Source organism: Montipora capricornis, chromosome 2 (assembly GCF_036669925.1).
Source record: "Montipora capricornis isolate CH-2021 chromosome 2, ASM3666992v2, whole genome shotgun sequence".
Lineage (NCBI taxonomy): Eukaryota > Metazoa > Cnidaria > Anthozoa > Scleractinia > Acroporidae > Montipora > Montipora capricornis.
In genome coordinates, this window is record NC_090884.1 from 57359411 (window position 1) to 57379410 (window position 20000).

Consider the following 20000-nt stretch of genomic DNA (forward strand, 5'->3'; position numbering starts at 1 on the left):
TCGTTCCGCACCTTTCCTCTTTAACCAACTTTCCGATGCCTTGGAATGGGTTTTAAAACACAATTACGGGTTACAGCGTGTCCTTCATATCCTCGACGATTTTTTCATAGCTGAGCCCTCTCGCCTCCAATGCCTGGCTAGCTTCAGTACATTACTCCGTTTTTTCATGTCTGTCCATGCCCCTGTTGTCGCATCCAAAACTCTGGGTCCCTCCCAAGTTCTTGAGTTTATGGGTATTGAACTAGACAGCACTCGCATGGAGGCCAGTCTTCCCGCAGACAAACTCCAACGCACCCGGGACCTACTCCATTCGTTTACCACTCGCCACTCCGTGCGGCTGGTGGAGCTTCAATCCCTTATCGGTACCTTACAGTTCGCTTGTAACGTTTTTACAGCGCATGATTAACTTGACTCGGGGAGTACCCAGCCGTTTTCACCACATCCGCTTGAACAAAGAATTTTTCAAAGATCTCTCAATGTGGAAAGCCTTCCTCACAGAGTGGAATGGGCGCTCTTTCTTCTTCGACACCACCGTTACCCCTTCTCCTGATCTAGAACTGTACACCGACGCCTCTGGCTCCGTTGGTTTTGGGGGCTATTTCAATGGGCAATGGTTCCAGGGTAGGTGGCCCCCTCACATGCAGCTTAACAGGGCTCGTTGTATAAGCATTGAATGGCAAGAACTTTTCCCCATAGTGGTGGCATGCGCAATCTGGTTCCCTCATTTCTCGGGGAAACATATTCAATTTTGGTGCGATAATGAATCCGTTGTGGCCATTATCAATTCGGGCCATTCAAAGGCTCTGCGCATGATGGACCTTCTTAGGTTCCTTATTCTAATATCCATGAAGCATAATTTCTTTATTCGAGCACGCCACATCCCCGGGGTTTCTAACGAAATTGCTGACGCCCTTTCACGCTTTCAGGACGCCCGTTTGTGGTCAGCGGCTCCCAAGGCCGAGAAAACCCCTTGCACCATCCCGCCTTCGCTCATGACCCTCTAAGGGATGAAGTCCAAACTTACGCGAGGTGGGGACTAGCGTGGACCACGAACCGTACGTACAGCTCCGGAGAAAAACGCTTCCTCCAATTTTGCCTTACTCCCAGCTTCTGAGGGGACGCTTATTTATTTTGCCTCGTGCCTCTATTCGCTAGAACAGTTAAGCATAGTACTATAAAATTGTATCTCTCTGCGGTTCGTAACTTACACATTTCCTGTGGCCACGGCGATCCTGTTCAGGGAAAACTTCTCTTACAAAAGGTGCTACGGGGCATTCTTCGTTTCCAGGGCAAGTCTTGTATCCTTCGCCAACCCGTCACACCCGTTGTGTTAGCAGCAATCCAACCAATTCTTCGTACCTGGTTAGGGGAGCGGGACTTCACTATGATATGGGCTGCCTTCACCTTAGCCTTCTTTGCCTTCCTCCATTGTAGCGAATTTACCTATAACGGATCTCCCAGTTTCGCCCCCGGTTTGATCTGTCTGCCGACTGTGTATCATTTCATCCTAGTCAGGCTTGCCCGCAGCAAATGTCCGTTCTCCTTAAAGCCTCTAAGACAGACACTTATCGTCAGGGCCACACGCTGGTTATTGTGTGTTCCCCTTCACCAATTTGGGCAGTTACCGCTATGCGTAATTATTTTTTGGCCGCCCGCCCGCACGGGCCGCTTTTCTATTTCCAATCAGGTTGTTTGCTTACTCTCCGCTGTTGTTAACCATCTTAGGGATGCGGCTCGACATGCCGGCCTGCCCTATAAGTCGCTTAAAGGGCACAGTTTTCGCATCGGCGCAGCAGCTGCAGCGGGCTTGCCGGACTGGTTAATTGAGGTCTTGGGTCGCTGGTCATCGGATTGCTACCAGATTTACATTCGCACGCCTCGCAACGTTTTACTGTCAGCTGCGCCGAGTAAGGCTGTCGTTTCGTTACCATAGTTAGTTAATGTTTAGTTTGGGGGGATACATGCTTCGCACGTATCAGTGGCGGTTAAGTCTCGCAGCGACTTCCCCAAGCTTCGGTGTTTTTCATGCTATGCCATTTTACGCTCTCTATCTGCCTTTGTTCTTGTCCGATCCAGCACGTGCATGCGGAGTCGGCTCATAGTGCTGGGGAGATAAGGAGGCTTGAGCTATTTTTACCGTCTACACTCTTTCCATTATAGCACGATGCTGGCCGGAGGTTTAGCTCGTAGTGCCGTGGAAAGTTAGGCTTGTATATCATTATTTGGCTTTTACCGGCCTACAACTTGTCCGATCCGGCGCGGTTCGCCTCGTGCGTGGGGGAGATAAGTTCAGGCTTTTAGCCACGCTACGGAAGTCATCTGTCACACCGATCGTGGAGCGGTGTCCCCCCCTTTACGCCAACATTGTCTCTTGCGTTTTGTTATTGTAGTGTGTCTTAACTATAAATACCCACGGGAACTGTGACATTAAACGGGGTTTCAAACAAGTCGGCCGTAAGTAGAGCTGTCCGCTTACGAGAGTGTCCGTTAAGAGAGCTTAACATGTTATCTTCACGTGTGAAGATATCATGTTTTCGCGCGAAAGATCACTTGGTATTTCATTGATGTTTATATAATAAAAGATAATTTCAAATGATACGTTTTATATCGGTTGTTTGTCACCGCTGTTTTGTGTGTTATTTCATTAGCATAATTTGAAAAGAATTTAAAACCACCTTCAAAGAACGCAATAAATTTTTAGGAACACTAAATGCTCACTTTTCAAAGATCAATTTTTGCTTTTGGTCTCAATTGCACCGCAGTCTTGTTCGCGCGATAAGCAATGAGAACGTTGTGTTCCCAGACATAAAAAACAACGATAGTTGATTATTATTTTTTCTCTCTCTCAGTATGAATGGAATAGCATCATACTTCAGGACTTACTAAAAAGCGCTGAAAAACTCGTTTCGGACAAAACGATCCATCAAACAAAACACATTAGGCTATCGTTTTTTAATCACTCGTCGTAGAATAAAGCGGTTTTCAATTAAGTGTCGAAAGTAATTTGCGAATTGCTTTGGTTTATGATTACTGCACTCAGTGATTGGTTCAAAGTTCTCGCGCCACTTTTTCAACCAATCACAAGTGATACCAAAATCAATCATGGCTTGCGCGTGCACATTTTCCCGTGCTTTGTGTTAGCTCGACTTCGAGCTAAACAAGTGCATAACTAAAATAAACTTTTAATGACTGAACGTTTCGTATGTCTCAACATACATCTTCAGAAGTAACTGTTAGCTAAAATCTTTTGAAATTATATAACAGCTTATGAGGTAACAATGATAGTAACAAGGGAGGTAATACAATACTTTACAAAGATATACAGGAAACAATGAAAACAAAAGAGAAAATCTTTACAATATATACTTATATACCTAATGCACATGTAAAACTTATTAATAAAGATACAGCTTAATAAAAGGGTTTCTTTTATGGTAAAGTGTCAGTCGGACCTCCCAGTGGCTAGAATTTCAGAGTGGTCCCATTTTAAGTTGTGACTAGTCAGCAAGAGCTGAAGTGTTATTGTTACTTAACAACGCCTTGAAATGTTCAGATTTCCTGTCATGTAGCCTACGCTTTGTTTTACCATTGTAAAATTCATGAAACAAAATGTAAGCAATGACATCAGCAAAGAATTCCTTACTCATGCATGACGTCAGTGACCACAACGTTTTCGCTGCTCAAGCACACTACTATATTAACACTAACCTTTGGTGCAGCCAAATTCTTCCGCCACCTTTGAGCCACTTGTTTGCGCATACCGTCTCAAAACTGATGCCAAGTGTGTGTCCAGACACCCAGCTCCTGGGACCACATACGGGCAGGCTAGTGTCTTGTACAGAGCACAAACAGCTGCTTGACAGGCCGTCTTTAGCTCCTCCAGAGAGGTCTCTTCTGGTGAGCACAGCACGAGTGTGTTTACTTGTGAGGATGCAGACTTAGGTAGCAGATGAATGTAACTGTTTCAGAAGAAAATCAAACTAAGCAAGAAGTCAGAGTTAATGGCAACATAGCCACAAATGGTTTTTGTAGTGCTCTGCATTGTTGTTTCCTCCTACAAAAATATGACTATGATGTTTTATATGAGTCAAGAGATTATCTCAATCCTTCCTATAACAAAGTTGTTTCTAGAAGAGTCCTTCTGTAGCGCCACCCACCCCCCCCCCCCCCCAAAAAAAAAAAAAAAAGAAAAGAAAAGAAAATAACAACTAAGCGTTTTCTATGCAGGTTCCGAGTATTGCTAATTGCCATTTTATTCAAGGAAACCCGATAAAAGTAAGCTCACCTCTTGTCATTCAGTATCAAATGGTCAATTCTGTCCAGCTGCCCAAAGCTTGCTTCGGAGATATCCTCTCTGAAGGTGCTAAGAATCTGAGCTCCAGTTAACCGCTGAACGGCAGAAATGTGTAGAATGGATAAGCGATCTATCACAAATGCACCCTACATTGGAGAACGAATAATGATCAAGGTCGTTGTCTTTACCCCGATTCTCTCTAATCATCCACCAAGCATTGCACGGGCATCGCTTCTAAAGTCATGGCGGTTCGAATTCCGTTGAATCAAGTGAAGCCATGATCCTCGTAGTTGTGAACGCAATTTTAGCAATTGCGTAGAGAAGCCTGAAAAATTCAGGACTTCAACGGGGTTTGAACACGTCACCTCGCGATGGGCACCGGTTGCGACGTTCTAACAAACTGAGCTATGAAGCCACTGATGTGGGGAGCTGGTCATTTGTGGATTCAAATGTTCCCGTTCACTGTTAACGCCGCCTGAATTTTTCAGACAGACAGTTGCTTAAATTTTCCAGATAACTGCGAGGGTCATTTCTCTCTTTTATACACACTACTCCAACCTGCCAGCAGAGTCTTATCTTAACTCGACCAATCTCGACCCCAGAGCTCTTTTCTTGACTGAGGGAGACAAGAGCTCTGGGGAACCCTGAAAGTGTCTTCTCATTGGTTTTCGTGAAGAACAATGACAAGCGTCTCTAATTGGTGCATTCATGTTAGCAAGAGGAGTGCGAAAGCGTCGTAAGGTTCAAATAGCCAATTTTTGGCTATAAGAATCCTACGGCGCATGTTCTCCTACATAGAATTTTCCAGAGCCTCGGGTCGATCCGAGGCTCTGCTGAAGAGAATGTAACTCGACGAGAAAGAAAGGACTCTTTAGTGTTAAGTCTTTATGTATTGAGTATGCGCAAGCCGTTGCTTGGAGACAGTCTCAAACCCAGGCCAAGTCTCGATCGCACTCCTAGACGCCATGTTGATTTTCGCACTGAAGGTGGCTCGATTTTGACCTTCGCCTTGTCAAAAATATGATGCGCGCGCTGGCTAAACCGGTTTGACCGGAGTGACTAGCCCAGAAACTTGGGGTGTGGCGACTTTAAAGACTTGACACGATTTCTGCAGAGCCTCTCTTTCTTGCTCTCTGCTGAGTTTTAGAGAGCCTCTGCTCGCAAGGTGACACTGCTCATACCAATTTTAGTTTCTGAATAAATTGTACACATTTTCCGAACGACTGTGATAATCACAAAAATGATTAAAATAACAGAAAGTTTGAGTTTGATCTAGATGGCACTCTCGCAGCCATTGTCATTGTCCTGTTAAAGTTAACCTCCACATAGACATCGATTAATTGATCTTGGTTTACACATCGATATATAAGCATAAGTACAACGATGTCTATAATAGTTACACGAATTCAGGGAGCAGGGAGCCGGGAGCACGGAGCAGGGATGGCGAAGTGCTGAGAGCACTCGCCTCCAACCAATGTGGCCTGGGTTCGATTCCCAGATCCGGCGTCATATGCGGGTTGAGTTTGTTGGTTCTATACTCTGCTCGGAGAGGTTTTCTCCGGGTACTCCGATTTTCCCCTCTCCTCAAAAACCAATATGATTTGATATGTATTAATTTGATTTGATTTGCACGACCCCACAAGCCATTCAGCTTTAAACAATATCGTGTAAAATAAAATACTACTGTTACATACGTTGAATACGCAAGCGAAGTGAGGTATAAAACTGAATACTTTAGCAGGAAGCTCAAGGCAGTTAGATGGGCAACTTTAGCAGTTTCAAGTATATGAAAAAAAATGCCATAGATACTAAAATCATTTCATTTACTTCCTATGACATACAACTTGAACTCGCAATGGACCACTTTCATAAATGTGGCGACCATCTTTACATTACATTCTATTGTATTTGTTACTTAGACCTACTGTCCTTATTTTGAAACAAATATTCTTCTGAAATTTGCTGGTCGTAGCGAGGCTAGAAAGGCTTATTAGCATAAAAACAGAAGAATACTTTAACTGGCCGCCATTATGAAAGAGGTCTATTGACAAGCTCCTTGATGGCTTGATAGCCCAGTTGGTGGAGCAGGCGCAGCACGATCCCAAGGTCATGGGTTCGTTCGAATCCAGTTCACGCCTGGTTCTTTTATTTCTACTTGCCACTGCTGAAGTTGCTTATCTATCTGCAATGATCATCTTAATTTTCATTTCATGTAATTCGCAATAGACCTTTTTACCGATACGGCAGCCATTTTGATTTCTATTGTTTCGAAAGACATTATGGGATGCTCAGGGAGCAAATTAATATGGGCATCCCATAATAGCTATTTGAAACAATAGAAATCAAAATGGCCGCCGTATCGGTAAAAAGGTCTATTCGAAGATAAGAAAAAAAAAAATTCATATATCCAAAAGTCGAGACAGAATAGCACTGCACAATATTAACTGGAATTTCCAGTAGTAACAAAAAAGCTGATACCTTGGGCGTAAGCTCATGCTTTCAAAAGTCACTCGCAGTTGGTACTGATAACGCTTATGCGTTAAGTTCATGTCACAGCGCAAAGCAGTCTTTAAAGCTAACCCTCCCTCAAATGACCAGGCCCTGAGAATGAAACGATTTTTGTTCTCAAGAACAGGGTTGTCTTTCGAAAACCAACCTTATCTCTTAAGTACTGCTTGAGAGCTGGGTGTACACACTTCTGACAGGCAACCACTCTCACTCCGACAGCAATCAACCAATCGGCGAGCTTTATCATTTGCCGCAGGACAGCACTCGTGATACTGAAGTTGTCACCAGTGCTTGTCGTTTCTGCTCTGACGTCGCTTGCAAACCACTCATCTGTGTCTCCGGCCATTGATATGTTGTACAAAGCTACCTTAACCGTACTTCCAACAAGTGTTTTTCTTTGGTGCGGGAAAATTGCGATATCTGGCGCTCGCAGAACAACTCCCTCTAAGATTCTTGAGTCTTCCACAGAGTCTCCCTCACAAGTCACAATCGGAATCGGTTCAGGACTTAAGACTTCTTCGGACGAATCTTGATGTGGCGTACAGCTTGGGAGCGATTTAACAAAAGCCTGCAAGGTTAATTAACAATTCATCAGTACTGTTCTAATCTATGAGCGAGCATTCGATATGAAATGGTAAATTGCCAACAAGACGCTTTATCGCCGAGTTCGCCATAACCCACCTTGAACAAGTGACAATGGAATAATTATTATTTTGACAAATTCCATTAAACTCTGAACTGTTTCAATATTGTAAAACGAGCAGAAAAAAATGAATTCAGTTTCCATATGAGGTCATACGGTATATGAGCTGATAACCGAGAATGGGTGAGCAAATCAGAGCACTAGAGAAGTGCAATATCCGGGATTGAAAATTTGATAATTAAACAAAATTAATTTGCATAACTGTACGTTAAAGTGTAGAAAAGCAAAAAAAAAACGTATGAACCACGTATGAAACAGCCGGTGTCAAAAAGCGGTTTTTAATATGACCAGTCTTAAATCCAACAAGCGCGAATGGAGTAATTGTTTCATTAAATTCCTTAAACTCCAAAAGTTTGGAAGTACGAAATCCGAGGGAAATCGAAAAAACTTGATGAAGATGCGATGTTCTGTAATACCTGGTTGTCAGATAGACACAGGCTCATCACAAAAAGATTTCTTACCTTTTCGCGTACTTCTAAGCTAAAAGGCGTCGGAATTGATCCAAACTTTCCACAAAAAGGTTTTTTTTTTTTGCTTTATTTTGAGAGAAATTTCGCTTTTCGGCGAAAAATTATTTAGTTTAGCAACGCTTAGCGCCATCATTTACCATAAGGTAAAACTAAGGTATATACGCTGATAACCGAGATTGGGTGAACCAATCAGAGCACAAGAAATGCACTGACCGAGGTTGAAAATTTAATAATTAACAATTATTCGCCGAAGGCGAAGTGATTATCGGTGAATATTCACCGATAATCACTGAGCCTGAGGCGAATAATTGTTTTAGTATAAATACACAGGTGATTATTTCAAAAAAAAAAAGAAGAAAAAAACATTTCAACGCGAAATCATCTTCACTCACAGTGGCAAAACGACTACTGGCAGCCATTTTGTCCGTCGAGGTGATTATCGGCTGATAATCCGAGATCGCGAGCCAATGAGAGTGCGCAATTTTCTGTAATCACCTATGTATTTATACTAATTAACAATTATTGGGTGAAGTTGAGCATGTTAGCGATAATTATCAAGGCCAAAGTTTGTGTTATCTGCTGAAGCCGAAGGCTGAAGCGGATAACACAAACTGAGGCCTTGATAATTATCGCTAACATGCGAAAACCGAATTCAATAATTGTTTTATTATGCATATTCCTGAGCTGAGCTCCGCCATGACAAAACTGATCAAACTGCTGGTTAGTGTGTTAGGTGACGTCACTTCTGCATGCATAAAACTATTGTCTGTAGGTATGACGTCAATTCTACATATATAAAATCTATTGTTTGTAGGTATGACGTAAGAGAAACAGAGCAAGCAAGAATTAGCTGCGCGCTTATAGCCAATCCAAATCGAGCTGGTGACACCAATGTATAATAATAGTTCTTAGTCCACTCTCGTTGCAATCCAGGTGACATTTCAAGCATGGGGTGCCTTGACATCAACTTCCTTTCATTGACATATAATTTATATTTCTATGTTTGAGCGACGTTTGTTAGTAGAAGACTTGAAACAATGGGTTGAGAACAATGACAGATTAACGAGAGGGAGGGGGACAGAAGGGAAGGCTTCTTACAAAGTAAGAGGGTAGCTGGATTTTTTTGTCTAAATGTCATCACAATGAAATGAAAAGCAACTAATGATAAATGCAAATGAGACCAAGTCATCGTAAAACAAAATGACAAATTACAGCAAAGTATTTGAGAATATTTCCAAATCTGAAAGGACAAGTGCTCATTTACAGGAGTCCTTTCATTCTTTTACCAGGGTGATTAGATTTACTACTGCCTGTAATCCAAACTTGCATGTGCACAATTTCATAAAAGCCCGATATCACATGAATTTTATGTTTGAGTGGCAAGATATTTTGTTCTTGCCACCCAAAGATAAAATTCATATCTTCAATCTAAGATGTAAATTTTGTTATAAATTATGATATAGCCAGGAGTGTTTTACTCACCATTTTTGCTTCTAACACCAAGCACTAGCAAGGAACTCCTTGAATAATTTGAAGTTGTAGGAAGTTTTATTCTTCGTGTTCACATTTTCTTGTTTTTTCTCAGAGAAGGACTTTACGTCAGCAAGGCTGTTGCCTAACAGGTGCCCAGTAGCCTGGGGCTCCCAAAGAATAGCTCTGGGCGCCTTAATTTTTCACAGCAACACTTTTCACTTCATATGTTGGGCTCCTAAGTTCTCAGCGTTTAGCTCTGAGGGCCCCTTTAAAATTTTCTTAGGCAGCAGCCTTTTGTCAGCTTCAGAGAACTTCACGAATTAATCGTCCACCATTTTTCATTGACTGTTTGCACAAAAACCTTTGCAAAGGCGGGAAATGACGTCATCAGTATCCTCACTAGTGACGATATGGAAAATACGCCACTTGGGTCCCGGATGTAGCTTTGTATTAATTTTATGAGTGGCGTACATAAAAAATAATAATTATTAATTTCATTGAGTATTTATTTATTGCACAATTATAACCTGCATAATGAGGACTCCAATATGCTGTCTGTCTGATTGACTGAGTCCGCATGCCCGTTTAGTTCCAATGATGCTACTTATGATAGTTAACATGTTCTTCATTTTTCCAAAATCAAGTTTCATTTTCCACTGACAGGAGTCAAGATGGCTTCTCAAGAACTCTAGTGAATGTTGATAGAGCTGAGGGACTAATGCTCTTGGAATTGTCAAATCCAGGGAGCTCTGAACCAGACTAAAAGAAAACCAACAAATTATCTTTCACTAAGGGAATTCACTTTCAAAAAAGGGACAATATTTCTCAACAATCCTGGCAATGACTAACCACAATGCACATAACAGGTCAGCCCATCATTCAAACAAGTTAGCCTTCACAGTAAACACTCTTGATTTTGGCTAGACAAACAATCTTTCCTTCTCCACATTTATGATTGGGGGTGGGAAGGGGGGGGGGGGGGGCACAAAGTCTTAAAAACGTTTGCATTGAAGACTATGGAGCATTACGATGGGGTCTGTTTCCAAACCAGCAAAATGGTAAGAAAAATGTTGGGAAACTTTCTGATCCTCACTATTCAGGTTTCATTGAGTTAACAAATAATGATGCAGGGTACGTAAACTAGGGTATACCTCAAAAGAAAAAGTGTTGTTTGTAAGCCACCATCACTGTAATTATCAAGGTGCCCTCTAACAGCTGAGAGGATCAGCCTCAGTATGGGATGTGACAAGCCAGACAGGCTGTGAAAAATCCTACTTGATGTTGATGTCACAGTCACATGGCCACCAGAAGACGACTGAAAGAACTTCAACCTATTTATCAAAAACAAACTTTGTGAAATACTCACAGATTTTTCAAGCCAAAAAGTAGCCAAACAGCCTACTTCTGGTTTGAAAAATATGCATGCCAGACAAAGCAAAATTAAACAATATGGAAGGGACATTACTAAACCATGAAACAGCGAAACACCGAAACGAAACACTAAAACACCATGTATGACCCCACCATACACTGAATACTAACCAACAAAGGTTGGATTTGAGATTAAAATATTGATTTAGGCCTAATTAGACCTAAAATGTTATTGCTCCTAATTCATTGAGATTAAGATTAGGATTCAAAGTAAGACTGAGATTAGGAGCAATAACTTTTAGGCCTAAAACAATGTTTAATTTCAAATCGAACCTTTGTTGGTTAGTATTCAATGTATGGTGGGGTCATACATGATGTTTTGGTGCTTTGTTTCACTGTTTCATTGTTTAGTACTGTCCATATGGAAGTGTCCTCTTAAGAAAGCAGAGTTACATTTTTTCCCAAAAGCAGAGGTTTCAATGGAAGGCAGATACTGGCTATAGACCACGGGTACATTGCTCCATTCCGCCACCAACTTTGCACGACCATTTAATAGTTTTGCTGTGTAGGCATTTTCCCACCGTATCACAAAAATAAAACAATTACTAACTAGGCACTTCATCTCCGAATTATGGAGTTTTCTTCTCAAGAAAAGAAATTTGGCTTCTAATTCAAACAAATTCCCACATTGAAATGTAGTGGCTCGGTTGAGCATTCATTGAGCTGAATGAATACATGCTGGACATTGCGGGTTCAAACCTCTGGTCAAACTACTCACTGACAGGTTCTAAAAACCTCCCCGTTTAAATCAACATTGTGGGACACAAAAGAACCCAAACACTGTTCGTCAAGTGTAGGGGGTGGGGGGGGGGGGGGGTTGGAGACCCCCAGTGTTGTGGTCTGTCCTCCTTTCACATTCATGTATAGGTTGGGTAGGTGGGTCAGATCAAATATGGACTACCGGTAAAAGCAGGTGCCAGTGGTACCATCATCAATGATCGTCATCATCATCATTTGGAGGGATGATTAACTGACAAGTACCATTTGTACTGCATTTATTACCTCCCGTTCGGTCCACACGCTGAACAAACTACATCATGAAGAGTTTTGAAGAGATTTTTCACTTTTATGTCATCTAGAGGCAGTGTTGTTATCTGGAAATAACGTTAAAATGTAAAATATTATTGCAGACAAAACTAATTTCATATTCAACCCAGATTCAACCCCTATCAGCTTATTAAATACCTGCGAATTCCATTCTTTTTTTCTGGAGATCCTTGAGGCAGGAGCTTTCTCGGCCATTCAGAGTAGATCGTTCTGGGTCGATTCTGGGTCGAGATTTCGCTGTCGTAGGAAGTCTGGGTAAGAAACTAGTCACCAGTTTTTCACGTCGATCATTAGCAATGCCTGGTAGATTTGTACATTCGTTGTCTCCTTGAAGAGTAGTATGAGGAAATCGCTAGTTACCCTTCGATTTGCTCTCTATGGATGTAAAAACAGACCTTTCTTCTACATAGTGGCGACGAACCGATATAAACCCCGAAATAGGGGATACCTAGAGCAGGTAAAAGGAGGAAAATCTACTTGAAATAACTTAATTAGTTACTGCCCAATGATTCAGGTGTCAGACTAAAGTTCTTCTTTAGCTAATCCTTGCTTCGGTGAAAGGGTCTGGGTTAGCAATGAGCTGGCATACCTCAGACAAGCAAATCAGAAGATTGTTCCTTTTTTATTTGTAAACTTTATTTTTGGCATGACAAGCTTCACTGCTTTTCCAAATTATATTTAAATGCAATTATTAGTGTTTTAGGAATTAAACACTCGACACAATTTGCGGGGAGTTCTGCAACTATACTACAAATCAAAAGACAATTCATGGCATTGGTAAAATGTTTGAGATCACTAAATTGTAGGAGAACATTCAGGAATTTAGAGTTCATGGGAGCAGGGAAATTATTGCTCTTAATCTTAATTTCTATTAATTAGGAGCACAGGGCTCAGCTAGTAAGCCATCTTCACCCAGCTCCTTTCGTCTCATTTACATCAGTCAAGATGAAAACTCTTAAATTATCATTGAAGAAATCTTTAAAACATTCTTCTTCCCATTTTTAGGGGAATTGACACCATATTTTACGAAGATTAAAAGAAGAAAAATCATGACAAAATCATTTGTGTGAATGGTGTGGAACGCCTGGAACTGAATAGTTAGATACTTTATTAGCATGTACATGGTAGCCATTGGCTAAATTACATACAATAACTGTATAAACTAAAGGGAAAAAAATGCTTTAAAAATACTATGAGATTCTAAATTACACGAGTTAATAAAACTGTTCTTTGTGCAATTCATTTTATAAGTAAGATCAAACACTCAGCTTTGCCTAAAGTTGTACTTAGGGGTATGTCTTGGGGGAAGCAAGTGGTGTAGTTTATGCTCTTTGTCGTCTAAGATTGTACTAAAAAGTGAACTGCATAAAAAACTATGATGATCGAAAAGTGAATCCATGTCTAAAAATGCTAACGATTCGCTATAACTAAAGTGAGAGCAAATAATTGACAAAGCTCTTTTCTGCACTCATTCTAAGTAATTAATTGAATAATTAGGCAGAGATGAATGAAAAACTGATACAGCATAGTCACAGACGGATCTAATACAACATGTGTAGAATCTTACTAAGTCCGATGTAGGGACCCTAGCACGTTTAAGCTGTCTAAGAAAATAAAGTTGTTTAGACGCTTTCTTGATAGTTTCGTTCATGTGTAAATTCCAAGAAAGATTATTTGTAATAGTCACTCCAAGTAGTTTGGCATTCTGAACTACTTTAAGTTCTTGGCTGTTAATGATTAAAGGTGGTAGCACAGCATTGTTCTTAGAGAATGATATGTGAATTTCTTTACACTTTTCGATGTTCAAGTAAAACCTGTTATCTAGGGTCCAGTCTGCCACAGAATCAACATTGAGCTCTACTTGACTGACCTTTTCCCAGTCTTTCGCTTAATCTGACGAAACAACATGGCGTTTTTCCTTCCTCACTGGCTCAGTGAGTCAATTGAGCAAAGCTCACTTTCATGGCTGCCGTCTTTTAACTATAAACCTTCTACTTTAGAATTTATTGGCAGCCCTGAGAGCGATAACGCTTTAGGCCTAATTAGGCCTTATTAGACCTAAAATGGTATTTACTCTGAAAATCCAACCTTTGTCGGTTAGTATTGAATGTATGGTGGAGTCATACTTGGTGTTTGGTGTTTCGTTTTGCTGTTTCAGGGTTTAGTAATGTCCCCACAAACCCAACTCCTTGCAGTTGCACATCATAAAAACAGTCTGATTTAACAACTCACTGTGTACACGAATCCTATTAAGTTTGTAAAGGATGAATCCCTGAAAGGAACACTAGATGTTACTGATATGCCCAGTTGTCACCATCTCAACACCTTCATCTTAAACATTTTTACTTTATTTTTACCTTCTAGAACTTGCTTACTTTGTTTTTTTTTATAGGTGGGAACATTTGATCCAATGCCAAACACCAGAAATGAAAAGCTGGCAAGTTTAAACATGGATAGAATAAGGTGAGATCAGGTGCTTGATTTCAAATTAAAGAGGGAAGGGAAGTGTCAGCAGTCTTGAAAATAACTATGTTAAGTCATGAATTCTGGTCATTAAACAGTGCCTTGACTTTAGAACACATCTAGTTTTGGTTTTTCAGTTTTTCTGTTTTTATTTGTGTCGCTGACAATAAATTTTGACCATAAGGTTTATACAATAAGTCCTAATCTTGACAGTATTCAGCATTTTTTTTTACATCAAGTATTAGTCATTGCCCAATGAGTCAAGCTTCTATGTGGATAACCCAATTTTCTCCAGGTACTGGTTATCAGTTGGAGCAAGACCATCAAGACCTGTGGCAATTTTATTTGGGCTGGTAAGTGATAACATAAAAATTACATTTAAAAAGTTTGGGGTTTTCATTTGAAGGTCTTTTTGCAACTTCTCTACTAGTCAAAACTGAACCATGTCAAATAATTTTGGGGCTTACATGGTTCACCTAAGAAGTGTTTATATTTGAAGTTTTAAGTAATGTTTAAAAAAAACCTGCAGCAGTGTTTTATCTGGGTTTGAAAACAAGAGGCATAGCCAAGTGTTTTTAGACCCGATAAAACATGTGCTGCGAGTTTTTTGAATGGCTTAAAAAACATTCCACAAAGAGGGTATCCCTCTGGACTCAACACAATGGTTCAAATTGTGAGGTGAATATTAGCATACAAGAAAAACAAGCTATGCCTTATTACTATTCTTTTACAAAGAATACTAACGAGGAGTGTTTTATCAGGATATAAAGCTCATACACGTGACGATTTATCGGTGTTTGGATAGGCTGTTAGGCTCATGAATTATTAATGAGTTTTTTAAAGGCTATAGACAACAGAGGTCATGGGCTCGAGAGGCATTGCAGAGGTCGCAAAGGTCATGGGTTTGAACCCTTTTGGAGCCGCCTGAGGTTTTCAGATGTCTATAAGAGACAATGTCTTAAATTGTCCAGATAAATGCAAGCATCCACTTTTCTCTTTCATGGTTCACCTAAATTTTATACATGTAGCACCAAATTTTGAAGAAAAGAATATGCCTGCTACAAGTAAGGATATTTATCTCTGTAGTCAGCAATGAACACTTTTGTTATAAATGTGCTTTTATGGTGTCGTAAAACCAAAGTGAAGTTCTGCTCTTGCTGATCACAACAAATATAATGTATACAATTACCAATCAAGATGACATTACAAAGGGGTCTTTGATGCAAAAGTTCTTCTGAATTAAACAAGGATGCAGTTTGAGATGTTATTAATAGTAATTATATTATTAATAACTTGTGCTTCTCAGACACTAGCTCGTCCTTGGGGGGAAATATGCAGCAATTTGGTGTTAAAAGCAGCCAGGCAAAGTCGTGTGTCTTCACCTAGTCAATTTGTTTGGTGTCCAACCCTTGATCAACCTCGTGAGTCAGTTTTGGAAAAGTGATACTCTGTACTTTTAATATTTGAATGGTGACATGCAAGATCAGGAACTGAAATTGATATTTGCATCTCTGTTCTTAAGGCAGGCATTTTGCCACCACACCCACATAGTCTGGTAGTTGCCACAAAAAGACGTCAAGCTCTTGCTGTAGCTGCCCAAACCTTGCAACAAGCAGAGATGGATAAGGAAGTGGAGGAAGAACTGGTTGGAAGTCCCAAAAGCAAAGACAATGACACTAATCAGAAAGATCCTTAACTTAAATATCAATAGACCAGTGAAAGTGAGATGACACTACTTCTTGTTCCAGTCACTGCTTCTGTCAGAAATGGTCAGCATCCCACCAGACTTCAAGAAGACAACAAGAGGTGAAAGCACAATGTGGCAACACCAGACAGTCAATTCGCCTTTTAAGTGAAACAGTTCTAGTGTACGTGGAATTGGACTTATTGCTTTAACGTTTCCTAATAAGTGTGTGTATTTAGTGCCTTATTTGTCTTTCTTGGCCTGTTCTAAAGCTGTCTTATTTGCTTGTGCTCCAAATAAGGATTATGTATGGCAAAGGGGGATGTCTGTTTTTTTTTACAATGAAGAGGGGGGTGTATTTAATTATATGCAAGGCCATATAAACTGGGATGTCAAAGTATTTTATTAACAGAAAAGTGAAAATACAATCTTTAAGCACATCACAATCAACAATACTGTGAATCCCCAAATGATGGTCTATCAAGCAACATTTTGTATAAACAATTTGTTTATATCATAGCTGTTATCTCTATAAGGTATGGTTACCAGGGCTGGACATTAGCACTCGCCCGCTCGCCCAGGCGAGTCTCTAAAGTGTCGGGCGAGTGCAAAAATCATCGATCACTCACCCGTTTGGCAAGTACGATTTTCGTCGCTAAGAAATTATTTAAATTGCGAAATAAACACTGCTTTTTGCATTCCATTTTGCCAAGAAAATTCCTAAACATAAAGTTACCATTTCTATTTTACAAAGATTTATATTCCGAACTGTCTAATAAAATGGCGCTAAAAGGCAACATTGGGGACCGTAAATAGACAGATTATTATGGCTTCCTGGTCAGTGATACTGCTGGTCACTATCGCCATCGGTGACTAGACAAACATGGCGCCTTAAGACCGTTCCTCAGAAGAACAGACACGTTTACTCGCAAACTGCAGGGAGATCTCTTGGGATTTAAGGTCTTTAATAGAATTTTTCATTGAAGTAATGATCCTCGGTCTGCCACGTGCTTGACGACGTTGGCCCGAATGGCGCTCGAATGGCGCCCAAATGGCGAGTGCTCTCAAAATTAAGTGTCCGACCCTGGGTTACATTGTTCATAAGGTAAACACTTCCTGGATGTCCTCTCCTTTGTCATCTCCACAACTCTGCGTCAGATGATTGTACAACTGTTGCACTACCAGTTTCAAGTCAGCTGAGGGTGCACTCAACATATTCAAGTGCCCCACTGCTAAAGGACACCTTTCTCTTGGAGAAAAATCAGGGCTTTTAAGTGAAACCTTGGTTTAAGAGTACACAAAAAGAAGACTTCAAGATCTTCCTCTTTGATTATCTTGACAGCATGAGGCTTTACATGGCTTAACCCTTGAATACACATGGGGAACAGGGCTGGCGTAGTGGTGAGAGCACTTGCCTTCTACCAATGTGGCCCGGGATGGATTCCCGGATTCTATGCCATATTTGGGTTGAGTTTGTTGGTTCTCTACTCTGCTCCGAGAGGTTTTTCCCCGGGTACTCCGGTTTTCCCCTCTCCTCATAAACCAACATTTGCAGGCGTAGCTCAGTTGGCTAGTGGGCGACTTTCGGAGCAAGGGTTCCCCAGTTCGATCCTCGGTGACTTCAACGTCCGTATCGACTTTCCTCTGATCTGTGTAGCTATAGCTTTAAATATCCGCGAAACAGAGCACTGACAGAGGGGCTGGAGGGGAGCAAAAGGCGCACCGTCGGCTTCCATTCATACCACTTTTGTAACTGAAGGAACTACCGACATAAAATAAATTGACTTTACTTTACATCTCTAAGCCGTTTACTTTTCGACATTGTAATATAAAGTTACTGAGAGGGGTATATATTCTTACCGTGTCTAGAGTTAACATCACACTACTGGCTTCACGGTCTAATCAAGTTGTTTCACCACATAGTGACCACATGTTGTTCTAAAGAGGCCACGTGACCTCTTAACAGGCGATGACAGTAAGCGTTATACTGTATATTCAAGAAAACTGGACTTTTCTTTAAAACATTTTTGATTTATAGTGACTGCAATGAACTTCGTGGGCTTTCGAAAATGTTTCGTTTAGGTGAGTGGCTATTGCTCTCGTAAGACTTGGTTCTTCTTCATTACATTGGCTAAACTAAAATTTACAACACCGAAGATTGAACATTGCCATTTCCTTCAATTAAATCAGTTAAATTACATATCCTCACATGACATGGATCACTCTTTGGGGCCCTGATCAGCCTCTCGATTTACTTTGTGTGAGAAAATTTCTCGTGTCCTCGTGCAAAACGGTTGCTACTCCACCTTTCCAATTCACAAGCTTCCCTTGTTGTCACTTAAACGCGAGCTAGTTGATGAGTATAACTATAGAAACGATGATTATCAGTACCCATTCAAAGTTTATCATTATGCTCCAATCGACCAAATCATCCCGCATGAACACCTCCAGGCGTCTTGTCTTGCGTTACTTTTGCTAAATCCTTCCTCGACGATGGCTGTAGAAATCCAAATTATACTTGCCTTTGTTTTTCGGTTTCGAAAAGCAACTGTGAAAGCGCTTTGCAGTTGCCTGAAAAGACAACAATAACATTAATGCTCTAGACATCCCCACTTCGTCTTGTTTCAGCATCGATTGAACAATAATATTAGTATTTGTTCGTGATTCGGAAGAAAAGGTTTTGGATTTCTGCTTGCGTCTAATCCGGGAGAGTATCCGGGAGCGGATCTCGAATGTGCATTTTAGCTAAATCGTGATTGGGCGTTTTTTTAATCGCGACTTAGCTGTACTAACACGACCACAGCAACTATCTGTCACGTGTCATGGCAAAATAGACTGCAAACACCGTAGACAATCAGATTGAAAGAGTTATATGATAAAATGCTGACAGATTTATTCAAGAACACTGTTTTTCACGTTCAGTCCTTTGCCGTTTGCTGAGCGTCGTTTGAATACACTGTGCACTCTGTGGCCCTGCCTTTTCTGGCACTGTTCACTGTGGTGCCACTTTGTGGACTCTATTTAGTTTACACAAAAAAACGCATCACTCGGACCTGGATAAATGCAATAGTGCCCGTAACGAGTTTTCTTTTTGATTTTCTTACCTGAATGTAAACATCACCCAATGAACTTCTGCGGAAAAATGTGTGACTTGCATCAAACGCGCACTTTTACTGATTTTTATAGGACTTTCAAATTTGCTGCCATTTTGGTGCACCATTCGCATAGTCTTCGCTTGGTTCTTGCTGGTGAACAAAGTGACGTAGATTAAAGAAAATGAATATCTAATAGCAAGAAAACAATAGATTTTTCCCTTCATCTACGTCACAGACCTGCAACTTGTACCCTGTGGTCCTGTTAATCAGCTGGGCGGGTCACCAGCAAAAAGAGTAGTATTTCGAATAAAATCATAAAAAATACGCATTTGATAAAATTTGAAAATTTCCTTGCAAAAGTTCATTGGGTGATGTTTAGATTCAGATGAGAAAATAACAAATTTTATTGTGGGCACTTTCAGTGTGATATCACAAAAAGACAAATTTGTGCATTATGGGATGAGCTGACTGTCGTATTCAACAGGAGCAAATCTAGGGGGAGGGTGCAGGGGTGCGCACCCCGCCCCCCTCTTTTCCCTGAGATGACCTGGGTATTTCTAATGCTATTCACATTGTGTTATTGCCTAGTCAAAAATGCCTTCTATTTCTTCGTATTCGCTTTTAAAATTTGTTTACATCACCAGACAGTTATGCCATTCGTTAGTGGTGCACCCCCTCCCTAAAAAGAAATCCTGGATCCGCCCCTGTTCAACATCCACTCGCCAAAAATGATTGTTTGTTGTTGCGTTCATGACTGAGACGTGGATTTCCTAATTTCCATAAAAACATTTTATTTAAATGCTGCGCAGGCTCTGAACAGAAGGAATGAGTG

General features: G+C 40.7%; 2 protein-coding genes, 1 long non-coding RNA gene and 2 pseudogenes across 3 annotated transcripts in view; 3 read left to right on the plus strand and 2 right to left on the minus strand.

The window, feature by feature from the left end:
• Nucleotides 1-1268, plus strand: part of LOC138028586 (uncharacterized) — a 1903-nt pseudogene extending 635 nt beyond the window's left edge.
• Nucleotides 1-12195, minus strand: part of LOC138028566 (molecular chaperone MKKS-like) — a 20729-nt gene extending 8534 nt beyond the window's left edge. Inside the window, exons 1-7 of the mRNA XM_068876162.1 lie at nucleotides 12065-12195; nucleotides 11882-11973; nucleotides 10600-10779; nucleotides 9976-10207; nucleotides 6951-7370; nucleotides 4286-4440; nucleotides 3709-3959 (exon numbers count right to left, since the gene is read on the minus strand). Of these exons, the coding sequence (XP_068732263.1) occupies nucleotides 3709-3959; nucleotides 4286-4440; nucleotides 6951-7370; nucleotides 9976-10207; nucleotides 10600-10779; nucleotides 11882-11973; nucleotides 12065-12121 (1387 nt within the window). The 5' untranslated portion in view covers nucleotides 12122-12195. The remainder of the gene's footprint in view (nucleotides 1-3708; nucleotides 3960-4285; nucleotides 4441-6950; nucleotides 7371-9975; nucleotides 10208-10599; nucleotides 10780-11881; nucleotides 11974-12064) is intronic.
• Nucleotides 1062-2816, plus strand: LOC138027287 (uncharacterized; annotated as a pseudogene).
• Nucleotides 12196-12226: 31 nt separating the features above from the next.
• LOC138028608 (small ribosomal subunit protein bS16m-like) lies at nucleotides 12227-16774 on the plus strand. Its single transcript, XM_068876211.1, has 4 exons — nucleotides 12227-12383; nucleotides 14319-14389; nucleotides 14685-14742; nucleotides 15912-16774. Exons 1-4 carry the CDS (start codon nucleotides 12267-12269, stop codon nucleotides 16083-16085), a joined length of 420 nt encoding a protein of 139 aa, XP_068732312.1. The 5' UTR covers nucleotides 12227-12266; the 3' UTR covers nucleotides 16086-16774.
• Nucleotides 16775-19934: 3160 nt separating this feature from the next.
• The window catches only part of LOC138028629 (uncharacterized), a 9076-nt gene continuing 9010 nt past the window's right edge, over nucleotides 19935-20000 (minus strand). Inside the window, exon 2 of the long non-coding RNA XR_011127698.1 lies at nucleotides 19935-20000. This exon is cut by the window's right edge and continues 2042 nt beyond it. This is a non-coding gene — a long non-coding RNA (uncharacterized lncRNA).